At 47.6% G+C, this 16,630-nt stretch overlaps 1 protein-coding gene across 4 annotated transcripts in view; it reads right to left on the bottom strand.

The window, feature by feature from the left end:
• The window catches only part of TRIM55 (tripartite motif containing 55), a 39,454-nt gene extending 31,169 nt beyond the window's left edge, over positions 1-8,285 (bottom strand). For 2 of the 4 annotated variants that reach the window (XM_063326978.1, XM_063326976.1), the window contains exons 1-2: positions 7,913-8,283; positions 6,946-7,118 (exon numbers count right to left, since the gene is read on the bottom strand). In XM_063326978.1, coding sequence (XP_063183048.1) covers positions 6,946-7,118; positions 7,913-8,278 — 539 coding nt within the window. In that variant the 5' untranslated portion in view covers positions 8,279-8,283. Of the gene's footprint in view, positions 1-6,945; positions 7,119-7,912 lie in introns of all 4 variants that reach the window. The other 2 variants (XM_063326979.1, XM_063326975.1) reach the window with 2 other exon arrangements.
• Positions 8,286-16,630: the final 8,345 nt, after the last annotated feature.

Below are 16,630 nucleotides of genomic sequence, written 5' to 3'. Positions count from 1 at the left end.
CAGGCTTAGCACCCTGAGCAGGTCTGCGGCAAGCACCTGAGTGTGTGAGGATGTGGTACCAGAGCACAGAGTTAGTAGGTTGATGGAGAAAGCGTACCAGGGGGTTCAAGCCTCCAAAGGTTGCCACTCCTACTGTGGCAACGTTAAATCTTTCCAATATAAGCCACTATCCCTTTCTGCTACCATTTGGAAGGAGTACTATGGCTATGACCAGTAGCAAGTGGAGCAATGGCATCATAGAAATACTTCTTTTCATCATTAGAAAATACTTTCCAAAACTATAGAATTTAATGGAATTAAATGGCAACGATTTTTTACAAGCCATTCTACAGAGCTCTGTAGCAAGGAAGCAACCAGTCATTCTATTACAAGCATAAAAAATTTTGGAAAGATCACTATTTTAGATTATATTACAATAGAGTTTTTCCATACAGTTTGGTAGAGTGGACATGGCACTTATTTTTTTAATGACAAAGTGCAGGTTTTCTCTTCTGAAGAGAATGGAATGCGATCCATTCCATGCATTTAAAAAAAGATCAAGCACCAAAGAAAATGTCTCATGCATTCATATTTTTTAATTTCAGGAGGGCACTGGAATTTAAAGGGTTCATAAGGAAAAATCTGTAATCTGCAATATAACACAATATAACAGAATAAAACAAGGCTGAAGGAAGCCTGTATTATTTGCGTCCAATTTCCAGCATACCTTCACATAAGGCACTCAGTGTGTCAAATCCAGAATCATTTCAATGCTGGTCAAAAGAGGTGTGTCTCCACTATAAGGAATGCTTTACATTGTTTTCAGATGACTGCAAAGAACCCCTAATATATTCATGCACCAGTGGGAGGGCCTGCATGCAAAAGCAATAGCAGACAATGAATTTCAAAGTGATTAATTAAGCCTGAAATAGCTGTTCTTCCTGCAAATATTTACAAGACCAGAACCAGAAACTACTAGAATGTTATCTGACACTGGAATGGTGCCACCAGCATGAAAGACACATCGCACGGTGCAAAAAGGTGACGGTGTCAAGCAAGTTCAGCAAGAAGTAGTGGAGCTTCAAAGGTGCCGCAAAAGGCTGAAAGAAACCTGGCAGAACTCCCTGAACTAGTGGGGCCCTCAAAACAGTGACAGAAGACTAGAAATAAACAGATCTACTCCCTAGGCTTTGCAAAAGGAGAGAGTTTGAGCAGAACATTCCTTGACTTCAGAGATCCTCTAGGTCTATGTAGCTGTAGCAAAGGCCAAAACACAACCCCTAAGTTTAAAATGGTGGCTGCTCCTGAAACGGATGATTAAAGAGTAGTCAGTAGGAACATGACAGCATGGCTTAGGTAGAAGAAAAGATTTATCATAAGTGTGCTTGTGAGCAAAGAAATGGCAGGCAACTTATATGGCCTAAATCTTTACGCTCTTGTTCTCTGACTCTGCTCTTTGAGATGCTAAGCCTGTGTTTGACTGCTACAAGCTTATTCTTTTCCATTAAAATTGGGTTTGGACTTTAATGTGAGGAGCGTTGTGCATTTTTTATGGAAAGGAGGATTCTCAGCACTGGTGAGGCCATACCTGGAGTACTGTGTCCAGTTCTGGGTTCCCTAGTAGATGAGAGACATAGACATACCAGAGAGAGTCCAGCGAAGGGCCCTGAAGATGATTAAGGGACTGTAGCATCTCTCCTGTGAGGAAAGGCTGAGAGAGCTGGGACTTTCAGCCTGGATAAGAGAAGGTTCAGGAGGATCTTAACAATGACCTTGATCTTATCAATACCTTCAGGTATCTAAATACCCAAAAGGAGGGTGTAATGACAATGGACCCAGGCTCTTTGCAGTGGCACCCAGTGATAGGACCAAGAGGCACTAGACACAAACTGAAACACAGGAGTTTCTCTCTCAACATCAGGAAACACTTTTTCACTGTGAGGGTGACTGAGCACTGGCACAAGTTGCCCAGAGAGGTTGTAGAGTCTCCTTCCTTGGAGGTACTCAAAAGCCATCTGGACATGGTCCTGAGCAGCCGGCTCTAGGTGGCCCTGCTTTAGCAGTGGGTTAGACCAGATGCCCTCCAGAGGCCCCATCCAACCTCAGCCATTTTGTGATTCTGTGATTTGGTGAAGAAATGCAAAGTTGCCAGGAAAATAAAGCAACACAGTTTAATTATGGACATGTAAGACCTTAGCCAAACTGCTGTTCAATTAGAAGACATGTTTTCCTTAGGATTTCTACAAATCCAGAAAGGTCTCTACTGAAATCCTGAATCCCACTTTGATATTGTTTTTACTGAGGACCCTAAGATAGCTGTAGCCATTCCTGTACCATTACATCACCTAGTGCCTGCACCTGGTTCCAGCCTGGATGGAGAGAATCTACATGACTGTATGAGGCACAGTGAGGTCATTAGTGAATGTATTAAACTGTATTGGCCCCAGTATCAATTTCGGGCATACACCACTAATGACTGGTCTCCACCTGACTTCATGGTGCTCACCATAATACTTTGAGTCTGGCAGTTCAGCCAGTTTTCAGTCCACCTCACTGTCCACTGGCCGATCTATACCTTAGTTCATCAGTTTGTCAATAAAGATGTTACAGGAGACAGTGTCAAAAGTTGAGATAAACAACATCCCCTGCTCTCCTCACGTTCACTTAGTCATCTCACTATAAAAGGCTATCAGGTTGGTCAGCCATGATTTCCCTTTCTTAAATCCCTACTGACTATTTCTAATCACCTTCTTGCCTTTTATATGTTTGAAAACAGTTTCCAGGAGAGTTTACTCCAGCAGCTTTCCAGGAACCGGTGTGAGGATAACCAGACTGTAGTTCCCCGGATTCTCCTTCTCACACTTCTTGAAGATTGGAATAACATTTGATTTATTCCAGTCCAACCCTCAGGAACCTATCCCAATTACCATGACATTTCAAAGATTGTTGAAAGTGGCCTTGCAACGACATCAGCCAGCTCCCTCACCACTCATGGGTGCCTCACATCAGGGTATCCATTTTTTTTTAAATATTCTGTAACCAGATCCCCCTCCACTTAGGGTAGGTCTTCCTTGCTCTAGACTTTGCTACTGGTCTCAGGGGCCTGGGATTCCTGAAGGCCTATCTTACCAGTAAAGACCAAGGTGAAGAAGGTATTGAGTACATTGGCCTTTTCCGTGTCTTTTGTCACAGGAGCCCCTGCCCCATTTAGCAGTGGACTCACACCTTCCCTAATCTTCCTTTTGCTGGTGATGTACCTGTAGAAGCTCTTCTTGTTAGCCTTCACGTCCCTTGCCAGATTCAGTTCCAGGTGGGGTTTGGCTTTCCTGACTCCATCTGTACATGCTTGGATAGTGTCTTAAAATATTCCTGAGTCACTAGTCCATCTTTTTTTATCTTCTTTTTAAATGTTTTATTTTTATCAGGAACTTCTTTTTAATCAATGCAAGTATCTTGCCAGCATTGCTTGAGTTCCTGTATATGGGGATGGACCATTCTTGAGCTTGGAGGAGACAGTCCTTGGAAATCAACCACAATGATGGACTCTCCCAAAAGCAGTGAACAGCCCATCAATACTCAGGGCAGAAATGAGGCTTGAAAAATGAGAAGACAAAAAAAGGTCATATGGACATAGGGATTCCTGCAGCTCTGTTACACTATTACTATCATGAATGCCTGGCCCAAGAAAACCACCGGCACAGGTGAGCTTGGGGCCTTGTCTCTGGGGATTTGGAGAAGATCCAGGTGATCGCTCTCCTCATGGCACAGTCTCTGGGTCTTCTGCAGCTCCCTTGCTTGGCAACCTGTGGGCAGGGAGCCCATCTCCCTGGCCCAGCCTATCTGAGGTCCCCAGGCATCCCTGCAACCTGTCCTGAGAGCCATGTCCTCCCTTGGGAGCTCTGGCTGAGGTCTCTGAGGTGTCAGGGATAGCTGCTCCTGGTGGTGCTGGCTACCCCATCCTGCAGCACGTCACCACCATTGCAGAGCCCACGCACGCTGCTTTCAGCCCAGTGCCTGGTCCCTCCTGTGCACACTGCTGCACACACTGCTCCATCTGTGCTCGGGGCTGCAGGGCCAGCCTGTACCTGGGGCTCTCCCTGGTAGATGGAAGGCAGAAAAAGCGCTTCACCCTCTCTGATCAGGATTCAGCTGGAAACAAAGCACTTTTTGATCAGGAATAGCCAGCCAAGCTTGTTAGAGGCTGCCAGAGCTTGCGACAAGTCACAGCCTCCTGTTGCTACTCTTTCCTGGTGGCAGCAGGCACCCTGATATTCCTCAGATGGTTCAGGTAATCAGTGGCCTACAGACTTTCAAACACTGGTTTAATTTTTCAGCCAACTCTGTTTCCACTGGGTTCGGTCCTTTGCCCTCCTTTAAAGTTTTGTAGGAGCCACATCCTGTTTGAAGGTTTCTTTCCTTGCATTACTACTAGATTCTAAATTGGGCAACGGGCTACGCTGCCATCAGCTGGAATTTGATGAGCAATGGGATAAAAGACCAGATGATGTGATTTTTTTCTAATAAGAGGGGCTGTGTGTGAAGGCTTGGGCAGACACTCTCAACCCCACAGCCCAGATCCTGTCCCAGCTTTTATTTAAAAAAAACCCCAATTCCTTAATTCAAATAGAAACTCAAATTTTAAAAAAATATTTTTGAAATAAATTATTTTCACCTAAGCAGGAGACAAAGCTTGTTCCTGAGCTGAATTCCCCTCACTCTCTCCTAGGTTCATGTGAAATGCAGCTAGGAGCTGGCATCATTCTGGCACATGCAGTTATGGTGAATTATACCCACAGGAGGATTTGGGGGCGATGAGGGCTCTGACTGGAAGTCACGGGTGCTGCCAGTTTGAAGGGATGTCTTGGGAAGAAACAAGGAGGCAAAGGTCACGTCTCACCCCTCCTCTTATGTACCTCTGCCAGACCCCAGCCATCCCTTCGGAAGAGACTGGTACAAAAGGAAGAAGCGGAGAGGACTTGATTTCCCTTGACTTGTTGGGTTTGGTGGGACTGCAGAGAGTAAAGCCATGGCAGATCTTGCCTACACTCTCATGGGAGCCTGAGGAATGTTAGGCAGAGGGAGATAAGCAGCTGAGGCATACAAAATACCAAATAGTTTAGATAATGCTGCTATGCATTGTCGCTGCTACGTAACCCTGATTATAACTTTCATCCTAAGGTCATATGTGAAGGTTAAATAAGCACTTTAGCAGACCAAATAAATGAACCTTTTTGGACAAGTATCTAAACTAATATATGCTCATATTTTTTTTTTTCTATTCTCACCTTTTATTCATCATGTTGTGTTTTACTTTTGTGGAATTAAAAAAATATCTACTAAATCTCTTGCATTTTTGTTTAACTGAATTTTGTTCCAATTGCCCATGAACTACATAGGAAAAGAAGGTGCATTTCTTTATTTTTTAAGTTAAATACAACTGCGAGCTGAAAAAAAAACAACAACCCAAAACCAATAAAGACATGAGGTACACATGTCCAGCTTATTTGGTCAAAAGCAAAGTCCATCACCACAGCTTTGCTGATTCATTTCCTCCGAGATTTTCCTGACTAAAATAATATTTGGGTATCAATGACACACACAAGGGTAGCTGACCTTCTCTTGGCAGTGAGTGTGAAGGGCAGCAGAAAGGACAATTTTAAGCCAACTTTGTGCTCTCTGAAGCTTTGGAGTTCCAACCTATGCTCAGTCCCCGATGGGATTCAAACAGCTGAGAACAGCCAAAGCCACCATCGGGCTCTGAAACTTCCTCTCTGCTGGTGACTGTCCTCCTCTACCGGAGGAGGGTAGAAGTGCCCTAAGTCACCAGAGGCTCCAGGCTCCAACAGTTGTGTCCACCTGCTCCAGTGATATCACTTCATTGTGCCTGTGAAACCCAGCCCTTTTCTGGGGTGGGATGGGAAGACTGTCAGAGAACATGGCCAGAATTACACCTTCCTTCAGGTGTACAAAACACCTTGCCACACGAAACTGGCCCTATGTATGCACGCTGGTGGCAACAGGTGGCTTCCCTGGGTGAGAGCTGCTTGCTTGGCATCCAGGGACCAGGCTTAGCCCCTACTAAGTTCCCCAAGGTGGTACCATCTGCCCGACCCATCTCAGGGCAAAAGAGATGAGAGCGCAACATTTTTCTATTGCTGGATCTGTTACACATACAATGCAGCCAATTAACATTCAGGAGTAATCTTACTTTTTTAGAATTAACCCATTCCTCTGCCCTGGGGGTCCTGATTCTTGTGCACAACCACACAGTGCTGATATGTATTACTTCTGGCTATTCCTTCTCTTTATGGAGTCCTAAATATGGCTTGATTTCATGAGTTCACATCCCAAGCTGACAGGAATGGAATGGAGGTTTTTTTAATTGAGTTTTGATTTGACATTATAATGCAGGGTATCTTCTGAGGAAATTCACTTTTCTTCTCGTTTGCGCTGTCTGTCCCTCAGGATTTTCTAACAAGATTTGAAATTTCTTTCCCTTTTTTAGCATGAGAATACACAGGTTAAAGACAAATAAGAGTCATCTGAGCTGCTTTTAAAATAAACAATGCAAACCTAGCTACTTTTCCCTTATTCGTGTGAGTAACCGTGCTGACCTCAAGGACTGTGCTTGCGTGGGCAAGTGTTCATATTAATAAGCATGGCACAATCCTCTGCTGTAAGTGGAAGCAGGGAAATTCAGCATCTATTTGGACGTGGTTTTCTTCACTCACTGAGAGCTGGCTTCATTGCACAGCAAACAGCAGGCACACATGGCAGCACGATCCCTTTCCCCACTTGTGGAGAAAAAACTTGTGGAGAGTCAAAACTTGTCCTCACTTGTGGAGAGAAAACAACTAAATCAACCTCACATGTGCCAAAGCAGAAAGACCAAAAGCCACCAGTCTCCTAAGCCATGTCTGCTTTTTGTGGCAAACCTCCCCTGAAGGGCACACGCTCACTCGTTACCTTGTGGACTCCTGCTTGTAGATGTCGATGATGTTCTCCACCAGCAGATTCCTCTGCAGCCCGTAGACGCCGTGCCGGTCGAGGACCACTTCGTGCCTGCAGGAGGGACAGCGAAAGCGGCCCCCCGATGCCACGGTTGTGCCTCCCCTGGTCGGCAGGTAGGGGTTGGAGGCCTGCGCTTGCCAAGCAGCACAAGGAGAGGTGAGTAAGGCCATGAAAAAACATGAAAAACTCTTTCAAAAAGCACCTCTGCCAGGTGAGGGGCTGTTTCCTCAGGTCACACAGGTGGCCATGCCTCCCCAGCCAACAGGTGACACTTTAATCTATCTAATTTAGGGCGACCAAGATGATTAGGGGATTAGAACACCTCTCTTATGAAGAAAGGCTGAGGGATTTGGGTCTCTTCAGTCTGGAAAAAAGATGGCTGAGGGATCTTATCAACACTTCTAAATACTTAAAGGGTGGGTGTCAGGAGGATGGGGCCAGGCTCTTTTCAGTGGTGCCCGGGGACAGGACAAGAGGTAACGGGCACAAACTTGAACATAGGAAGTTCCACCTAAACATGAGGAGGAACTTCTTTACTTTGAGGGTGGCAGAGCACTGGCACAGGCTGCCCAGAGAGGTGGTGGAGTCTCCGTCTCTGGAGACATTCAAACCCCGCCTGGACGCGTTCCTGTGTAACCTGCTGTAGGTGACCCTGCTCTGGCTGGGGGGTTGGACTAGATGATCTCCAGAGGTCCCTTCCAACCCCTACCATTCTGTGATTCTGTGTAATCTGCTGTGAGCTCAGCCCTGGCCCCTGGGGACACTCAACTTCTGCTTTAAATCACACACGCCCCCCCACCCCCTGCCCCCGGCCTTTGACTGTTAACAGCAATCAACCAAAATATGTGGAAAAATCAGCTTTTCCATCCATTTCAGCCAGTGCCGCTGGGGAAGCAGGAGCTTTCTGCAGGGAGAAACCTACCTGGAAAATATCGCTGGCGCATTTCCGACAGAGGTTGTGCTGGCAGGGGAGGATGACCACGGGCTTGGTGAACATCTCCAGGCAGATGGGGCAAATCAGCTGTTTCTCCAGGTTATCCATGGTTTGCTGCTCTTTGGAGAAGGACTTGTAGCTCAGGGAGGTGCTCATCCCTAGCTTTTCCAGGGGCATACGCTCAGGATCAGGGCCTCGCGGAGGGGGTTTCCGGGTTAATTTCCCTTGAAATAAGTCCAAGGCTGTGCGGCGATCAGGGGCTCTCTGGGTTGCTCTGGCCGGAGGACATTGTTTAAACGAGGGGCTGAAGAGAGCCGGGGCTGTTTTTAGCAGCGCAGCGTCACGAGATGCCATCCTGCCGTGCCCATATAAGCGCGTTGAGAGGAGGACAGGCTGGGACAGGTGACGGCTGGACGGGGCGACGGGGGCGGGGGGGCAGCCGGCGGGGCCCTGGCTCTCCTCACTCGCACATGGCGGCCTTCACCCCTCAGGAAAGAGGAGGAGGAGGGCGAACAATAAGCAAACGCCACCCACTCTCCCCCTTATCTCTGCACGGCGATGGAGGGCTCAGGGCTGCCCCAACCTGCTCAGCCACAAGCTGCCGCCTAATAAATACTCTGTTTTGAGCAAGCAGCCATGGCCCTGAGATGCAGGATGTAATTTTGTGTAACTTTGTGTTTCGGCAGGCTCCAGGATCTCGCCTTTCCAAGGTGCAAGGCACACGCGGTTGCTGGAGAAGACAATAGGAGCGATGGGCTCCTGCTCCGCAGCTCAGACACTTCAGGGTATAAACATGTCACCACCTTGAAAACTAGTTAAAAAAAATTGCCTGCCTATAACTGTGCTTAGATTTCTTCCGGTATGATTATTTTTTTTTTTTAGGAGCTGTAACTTAAGAATCTAACACGACTATTCAGGCCATTAACTCCACAGTGGCTTAAATTTGCACCAAAAACATGATTTGAATTTCCTGATGAGAAAGAGACAGAAGAAATACAGTATGAAAAGCTTTCATTTGTACTGCTAGAGAATAGGTGCTAATTTTATGTGCTCTCTCAAAGCTTAGTTTATTTCAAATATATTTTAGTTTTGGGCACTGCTGTGTTTATATCTGTTTATTAGACACTGATATCCCTCTCAGCTTGGCACTTGTTCCAGAGTTATTTTTAAAATGACAATTTCCCAGATAATTTGTGGCATGTGATGCCTGATCTTAAGGGAAAGCCATCTGTGCTTCTACTTGCCAATAATTTATCACACAACTGTACAAGCAATACATATCTCATCCTCATGTTTAAGCCAAAGTCCCCGCATGTACTGTATAAAATCACTTTGCCACCGTACTGTACATGTAATCAGAATATTGTCTTCCCTTTTAATCAATAACTAGAATACTTCCTCTGTTAAGTGTCTTGTAGAAAGGACTCATGTTTATTCTGCCTTATAACTGTATAAGGCTTGCATCTGAAATATGCTATAGAATGGCTGAGCGAGTTCCCTGCGCGCCCAGGGGCAGACCCCGACTCCAAAGCAGGGCCCTTTGCATGCAACACCAGTCTGGAAACTGAGCAGGGAAATATAAAAGCAAAGGTTTTCATTGATTTCCGCATGAAAATGAATACTATTCTCTGCATGCAATGCCAATAAATCACGTTCGATTGAATGTACTATTGACTATTCTCTTCTCAATGCCTTCCATACTTTTTAAGTGTTTGGGTGAAATCCTGTACCCACTTGCAGCCCACCGGGCTGGAATCTCCCCTACGTAAACATACCCATTTGTCAGCAGTCACATGAAAACAAATAGATTTATTTCTGAAGTCTTGCATTCACGGGAGATTTGTGATAGCTTAGTTAAACCCGTTTGAAATCACGCCTTTGCTGTGACTGCCTGCTGCAGGCAAGAGCCCGGAGCCGAGCGGGAGAAGCTGCTCCGGCAGCTGAGCTGCTGACAGCTGGGGCTTTGGCAGGGCTGGCCGGGAGCCTTTCTTGGCAACAGCGAGAAGATATTTCTCTTCTTCCCCTCCCCTCTGTGGCCGGGTCAGAGGTGACTTTTGCATCTGGAAGAATTTGAACGCCTCATTCCTACCCTCCTAACTCTGAGTCAGCTGCCCCTTGTGCATCAAAACCTGCTCTAATTAAGGGGCTTTGAATTAGATGAGGAAAGCCGTCCTCGCCTGGCGAGGCAGGCACTTCCACCTCACTTCACAGGCAAAAACATAGAAATTCTGGGAGGAAAAGCTGAAGGTTAGAAATGTCAGCGCACAGCAACACCTGCATATGGTGATGTAGGGAAGAGGGTGTTCACAGCATGGAAAAAAGCTGGGGGATCACACCGCTGTGCCAGCCCTTTGGAAAATGAACTGAGGAATCTTTCAGGGTGCAATGTGCCTCTGGGATGTAGTTCTGGTGAATTTACGCTTACCTGTGGTAGTCCACAAAAGCCTTCTGTTAAGGCAGTGTGACACCTGATGCATCTGTAGAGGACACCCGATGGTAGCAAGGTGAGGGACAGTCTGCTGCTGGTTTTCCCCGTACTGTATGCTGAAGCATGCTAACATAGAACAGATAATAAACAGCACAACCACAAAAAGGAACTGATAAAACAAAGATAAACCCAGCTTCTGCAGCCAGGCCTAAGCTGAAATATTTTTCTGTAGGAATATGTAGTTCAGACACGTGAAAAATTAGTACAGGTTTTTCTGCCAAAGTATTACAAACCACAGCAGTGATTTCTAGGTAAAGAAATGTGGAGGCTTGGCCATGCTTACGAAGGCTGGATAAGAAGGGCCAGAAAAGCCATGGGTTGTATGACCATGCTGCAACAAGGAGGAAGAGAAGAGCAAAGCTCAAGAGGCTGCAGAGCCACAGGATGGTCCTGCAGACGGTCTTCAGCAGGAATGGCTTACACTGGACTTTGAAAGACTTGCACCAAGAAAAAGCCCGGCACCCTCCTGTCTCTCTGGCAGCCCTGTCACCCTCCGCTTCCTCCCCTTCCACCCCCACAAGGGAAGACCACCAGCACGCACAGCTGTCCACTCCAAAGAGTAACCAAGCCGAGGCATCTCTCAAGGGACTAGCAAAGGGCAAGAGGACCTGCTTTAACCCCACTCCTGGACAGAAACTCTGGATGTCTGCCAGCCATCACCAAGAAGAAGATAAAATTTTTTAATGTGGTTTTTTTTTGTGCAGTATTGCTTGCCCAGGAACGTTATCTGGCTTCGTTGACACAATCAGAACACTAGTTCCTAGAGATATGCTTGCTCTCACAGACATTGCTTCTAACTCCCCTACTTTGCAGATGAATAACAGCTTGTGGGCTGTGGACTGGCGGCCAGGAGAGCCTGGAAGGCTGGCTGCAAAGCAGAGGGTTTAGGAGAGGGATTTGGAGGAGGAAGGAGAGGTTGATCGATGTCCAGGTTCAGATTTCAATGCCGTAATGACATCTCTGGATTTTGCATTCGCAGAATTCCCCTTTGCAACCTCTTATTTTGTACCAGTGCTGTGAAGCTCTCGTGTGTCAGTCACAGAAGATCTGTCCTGTGGCTCTCTTGCATGACTGGAAAACAAAGAGAAAAAGCGTATTTTTGCCAGAGGATAACTCCCATGTGACTTACTGCCCCACTGAGCCTGGCAGAAACAAAACCCGCTCTGCAACCATCAGGCTCCTTGTCCAGGCATCCTCACATGGATGTGGTGGGTGGCACGGAGCATCCTGATCCACAGGACGATGGGCAGCCCTGGTCTGCTGCCACCCCACCTCTTGCCTGTCCTCAGGGACGAGCAAGCACCCTGCCACCCCTGCCACCCAGCCCAGGGCAGGCAGACACCTCTACTGGCAGCTGTCTAAAGCAAATGGGCAGCTGCCTGTTGTCCCCAGGGCAGGGATCGACACTTGCCCCCACCCCGCTGTACTCCCAAGGCTGGTGGGACTCACCTGAGGGCTTTGCACAAGAGCTCTGCTGGAGGAGGACAGGGCTGGCGGGTGCCCTTGCGGGGCCACTGTTGTTGCATGGGGGGACCCCCTGGCCCACATGCCTGTCACTCCCCGGCTTTGCCCTGCCTCCTCACCTCTGGCGAGAAATCCTGGCTGCCCCAGCAATACAACATCCTAACAAAAATGAGGCCGCTGCCTCCACTTCTGCCCACCTGAATGGGAGATTCAGAGTAAAATGAAAATGTGGCCTTCCCCTCTCCCCATCCTGCTAACTCTGCTTGTTATTTTGACTCAAAATATTTGCATTTTTAGCCAAGCATCCCTCAGGGAGATAGGGGGAAAGCTCTCCATCCACCTCACCTTTCAGCAGTGCCCATTTACCCTGCAGTGAGCAGTCCTCAGCAGCAGGTTGTGAGCACCGGCATTCCCACCTACAGCCAGCGTGTTGCAGAAACTCAAATTTCACTTACATTTGCAACAACTTACTAAGCAGATGAGCCAGCTATAAGATGAAGTCCTCCTACCTATACAAGTGCAAACTGCAAACAGTATCTTGCATTTCATGATTTTATTGTGATCACTAAACATCCCACGATAAATACCAAAACTACCCTTGTACATGACTCAATTTATGCAGAAAAAGAGCCTTTACAACAGAGACAAGAGCTTTTAAAAACAGTTTTGAGACTGACTTTTTACCACTCAACATATATATTTGTCTTTGTGTACCTCATATACAATGATAGGCCATATGTAGTCACTGTTTGGAGACCTTCTAAAAGCAATGTAAGAGACTTCTTCAGATCTCCAGGAAAACAAGGGCCAGCACAGGAGGTAAGGACATCTTTCAAAATTTCCTTTTGCACATACAAAATCACAGCAGCAGGGGCAAGCTCAAAGCATGTCTAAGGGCGAGTCACTGGGAGCACATCAAATGTGCAGGAGCACAGGACTGCAGGGACAAGCTACAAAGACCAGTCAAAGAGACGACGTCTGCCCTTTTTCAAATAGGGGTTGGACACTGACTTCAGCTGAATCGTGCTCGAAAGCAGCCTTCTCTGGGCTTATCCATGCTCAAGGAGATTCCATGGTTTGCAGCAGACAGACAGCAACGTAGGGTAAGAGGGCAGATTATGATGACATTATCATTTTCATTCCAGATTCATCAGCAGTACCAACATAAATTACAGCAGACAAACCTCAGCGATTTGGATTAAAAGACTCTGAAAGAAGGAGAGTCTGTGGATGAAATCCATTGGGAAGTCACTTCCACGCACCATGGCTTTGCCACCAGTGGGACACCAAGACATGGTGTTGCTGCTCCCAGCTGCCTGCGTGGGAGAAGGGAGGTCCTGTGGCTTCCTGCTGCTCTCCAGCAATGCCAGCAGGCCAGTGCGGACCCGAGCGTCCCCCGGCTTTAGAGACCGCAGGGAAACAGAAAGCCCTCCCAACAGAAAGTCCTGGTCTCCTCACAGTCCTCGAGATCAGGATGAGAAATGGTGGCCGGGCCATAGTCTTCACGGAGGCAGGGTGAGCCTGAACGGTGATTAAGACGAGGCGTTTATCATCTTCCCTGCAATTATCTGTATTCTCAAAAGTCTCAAAATTGGTGAGCCTGAAAAGACAGACTGCCGGTGCTGTGGCATAACAAACATGAGATTAGCCGTTCAGCCACTCCTTGAGCCATACACAACTTTTACAAGCCCAGAGGTCCCCAAACCCTCATCCCCTCGACACATTACTGCTAGAAAGAGATCTACACTTCACAGGCAAGGCACAAAAGCATGTCTGAAGCACTGCAGGGAGGAAGTACTGCATGCGGGGAAGAAATAGCCCCGCACTACTGCCTGCCTAAAAATAGGTCCTCTCCAGGGTGAGGGACACGTTTCACAGATAACAGGCACAGGCTTGCTTTTCCACACCCCCAAATACGCCCTGCAATGAGAATGAGATATGAAGGAAGAAAGGACATAAGTAAAACCAAACCAGTTAGAAAAATGGGAGAACATACCAGTTAGAAATGTGGGAGAATCCCGCTTCCTGTTGGAGAGTAAGTGACCAAGTGCTTTACTATTTCAGTAGTCCTCTGCTTTTTAAATGCAGCCCTGGCCCTTTCCCCTCTACTTTGTCGTCACAGTGTCCCATGGGAGCCTGTTTGTAGATCATGGCTACATGTCTCCCCTGCTAGCAGAGAGGAAGGAATGATGGCTCCTCCCTGAACTCATGCATTTTATGGAATAACACGGGTGTTTAGTGCTGGGTGAGCAGCGGAGGAGTCAGTGCTGTGACATGGGGCTGGACACATGTGGCACAGCCGGGGCAGTGCCAGGGGGCCTCCTGAGCATACCAGAATCTAGGGAAAAGGGAATCGCAGAGTTTTAACAGCGTGAATTCTGACTGAGGGACAGACTTGATTTCTGCTCTGGCCTTAACAGGCCATAGCACTCCCCTTTAAACCCCACTGCCCAGCAACCCCTCCGTCACTAGGAAAGGAGAGTGATGTTCAATAGAGATGCGACTTGCGTTTCACAGCATGGATCCCACTCAGGCTTCCCAGCTGGCATCTGCTTGTCACTTCGCAGAGATACAGCCCTCTCCCAGTGTCACGTTTCTCCCCAGCCTTGGTCTACTCAGCATAAGCCACTCTTGATGCTATTTCAGTAAGTCCCCTCCATAGCTCAGCTGGCAGAGCAGAGGAGCATGAGTATTTTTCTCTCCAGGACAATGCTGAGGTCTGTAATTCAAAGGAGAGACTAGTTTTAGAGTTATACTCAGCACATGACTTTACACCACGTCAGAGACCTGCTGAGACTCCGTCCCAGCTCCCTAGGCTGGTCTAGCTTATGTTTTCATCCATCCTCATCTTGTGGGTCATTCCTCCAGGACAAAATAGAGATTCAGTGCTGGAAGATAAAGGATCAGACATTACGGGATTACAGCTAAACAAAAATCCTGTGTGTTGGGGCAGGAAGGTTTTCACACAGCAAGGCATTACCTGAACTGGTCAAGTGCCTGCTTGGTGCATAACTGGTGACAGAGGTGGTACCTCTGTCCTTTAGCTTTTTTTCCCCAAAACTCCTCTGTTTTCCTTTAATGTGTTCCTTTGTTCTGTAACTGTTCTTTAGGCATATAGCAAAACCAGCATGGCTATTCATTTCTGAGTGCCAATGCCTTTTTTCCTTTTGAAAGTCAGATTAGAAGAGCAAGTTTGCCTTTTGGCCGTTTTCCAGCCAAGTTCTTTCCCCGGCTCCCTCACGTGAGATTCACGTGAGCATAGGGGAGCACAGTGCATGAGAGAGAGATGCAGGTGTCTGCAAGGACAACAACAGCTGGAAACGCCTTCAAGCTAGGCAGGAGTTGAATGAACGTGCTTTAAGCTATGATCAGGGATGCCATCCGCTGTGACATTGTGTTTGTTGTACCAAGCAGCAGTCTATTAGATTAACATCCTTTCGAATTATCACTTCAGGAAGCATCTCAAGCACGCCGGCCCACATCCACACATGCGGTGTTGTGTCCCCTCTGCCTTCAGGCTGTTCCCCAGGAGTCAGCCTTTCTGATTCTGGCTGAGTTTAGGGAATGCAAGGAAAGAAAGGGCAGACAGGAAATCCTTTGGCCACAAACCAAATAAGATTTTGGTGCCTCTTCAAAGGCTTTGACCTTGCCATGGAAGGGGCAGCTTCACAGAAAAAATCTGTGTTTTGCACAGGCTGCCTGAGGATGCACATCTCCCACCGTGAAGACCTACCCCCTGCAGTAAGTGTGGGGCAATATGAACGAGTAGTTCATGGCAGCGAACTGCATCATAGTAATGTGATACCATGATCTGTGCAGAAGACAAAGAGTTTGGGGCTTTCTCTCCCGCTTCTTCCCCCATTCTGCCTCTCCCTCCACCTCACCCAGCCGAGCACAGCCTGTCCCCAGCCCGGAGGGTGACCCAGCCATCAGCAGGGAGGGAGGCTGCTCTGGCGCAGGTACAAAGTCAGTCCTCTGATGGATCTACTTGTTGTGAGTTTTTCCTCCTTGTGTCACTTGTGTTGCTGTTTTTCTAATGCTGTGGGGTCACATCTCCCTCACCCTGTTGCAGGTGTGCAGGGAATCTTACTTCAGGAAAACCTTGGGAGGTGACAAGCTGGAGCAGTTACGCAGCGTGTTTCTGATGCTTCTGATAATCCCAAAGACTGTAATGCAAACATGAGAGGGGTAAGAATAGATTTATGTATGGCTAGTCTACAAATCACATCTCTTCCAGTTACCTACGTAGTATGGCCTTGGTGCTATTTCCATCCCTTATCATTGGGATGAAGCACTTCACAGCCAAGCCAGAGCAGAAGTCACATTGTGCAGAAAGAACATCACATTGTGCAGAAATTTGTATTCAAGGTACCTTTTAGGCTTTGGTTCCCCATATCCCAGAGTGATGCCTCTGCCACTTGCCATCACACTGACAGGACTGGGGCTGCTGCGGAATCCTGCCGGGAGTCTCTCTCAGCACCACATCTCTCATCCTTCAATAGCTCAGCTCCCAGGGTGGAGGGCTGTGGTGCTTTCAGAGTAAACCATAGTCACTTGTTCCAACTCCAGCTCAAAAGAGAGGGGGTTTAGGAGTAGGCAGGAAGGTTCCTGCTCGTCACTGGGATTCTTACTGGACCCCTGACAGACACCTTGAGGAACCTCAGGAGTTGAGCGAGCCTGGGGACACTCTCTCATTACACACCAAACAGTGTCCCCAGTTACCTCTGCCAGCAGAGGATGCCTCTGCCATCCCT

Source organism: Chroicocephalus ridibundus, chromosome 2 (assembly GCF_963924245.1).
Source record: "Chroicocephalus ridibundus chromosome 2, bChrRid1.1, whole genome shotgun sequence".
NCBI lineage: Eukaryota > Metazoa > Chordata > Aves > Charadriiformes > Laridae > Chroicocephalus > Chroicocephalus ridibundus.
This window is presented reverse-complemented; position numbering and strand designations above follow the sequence as displayed.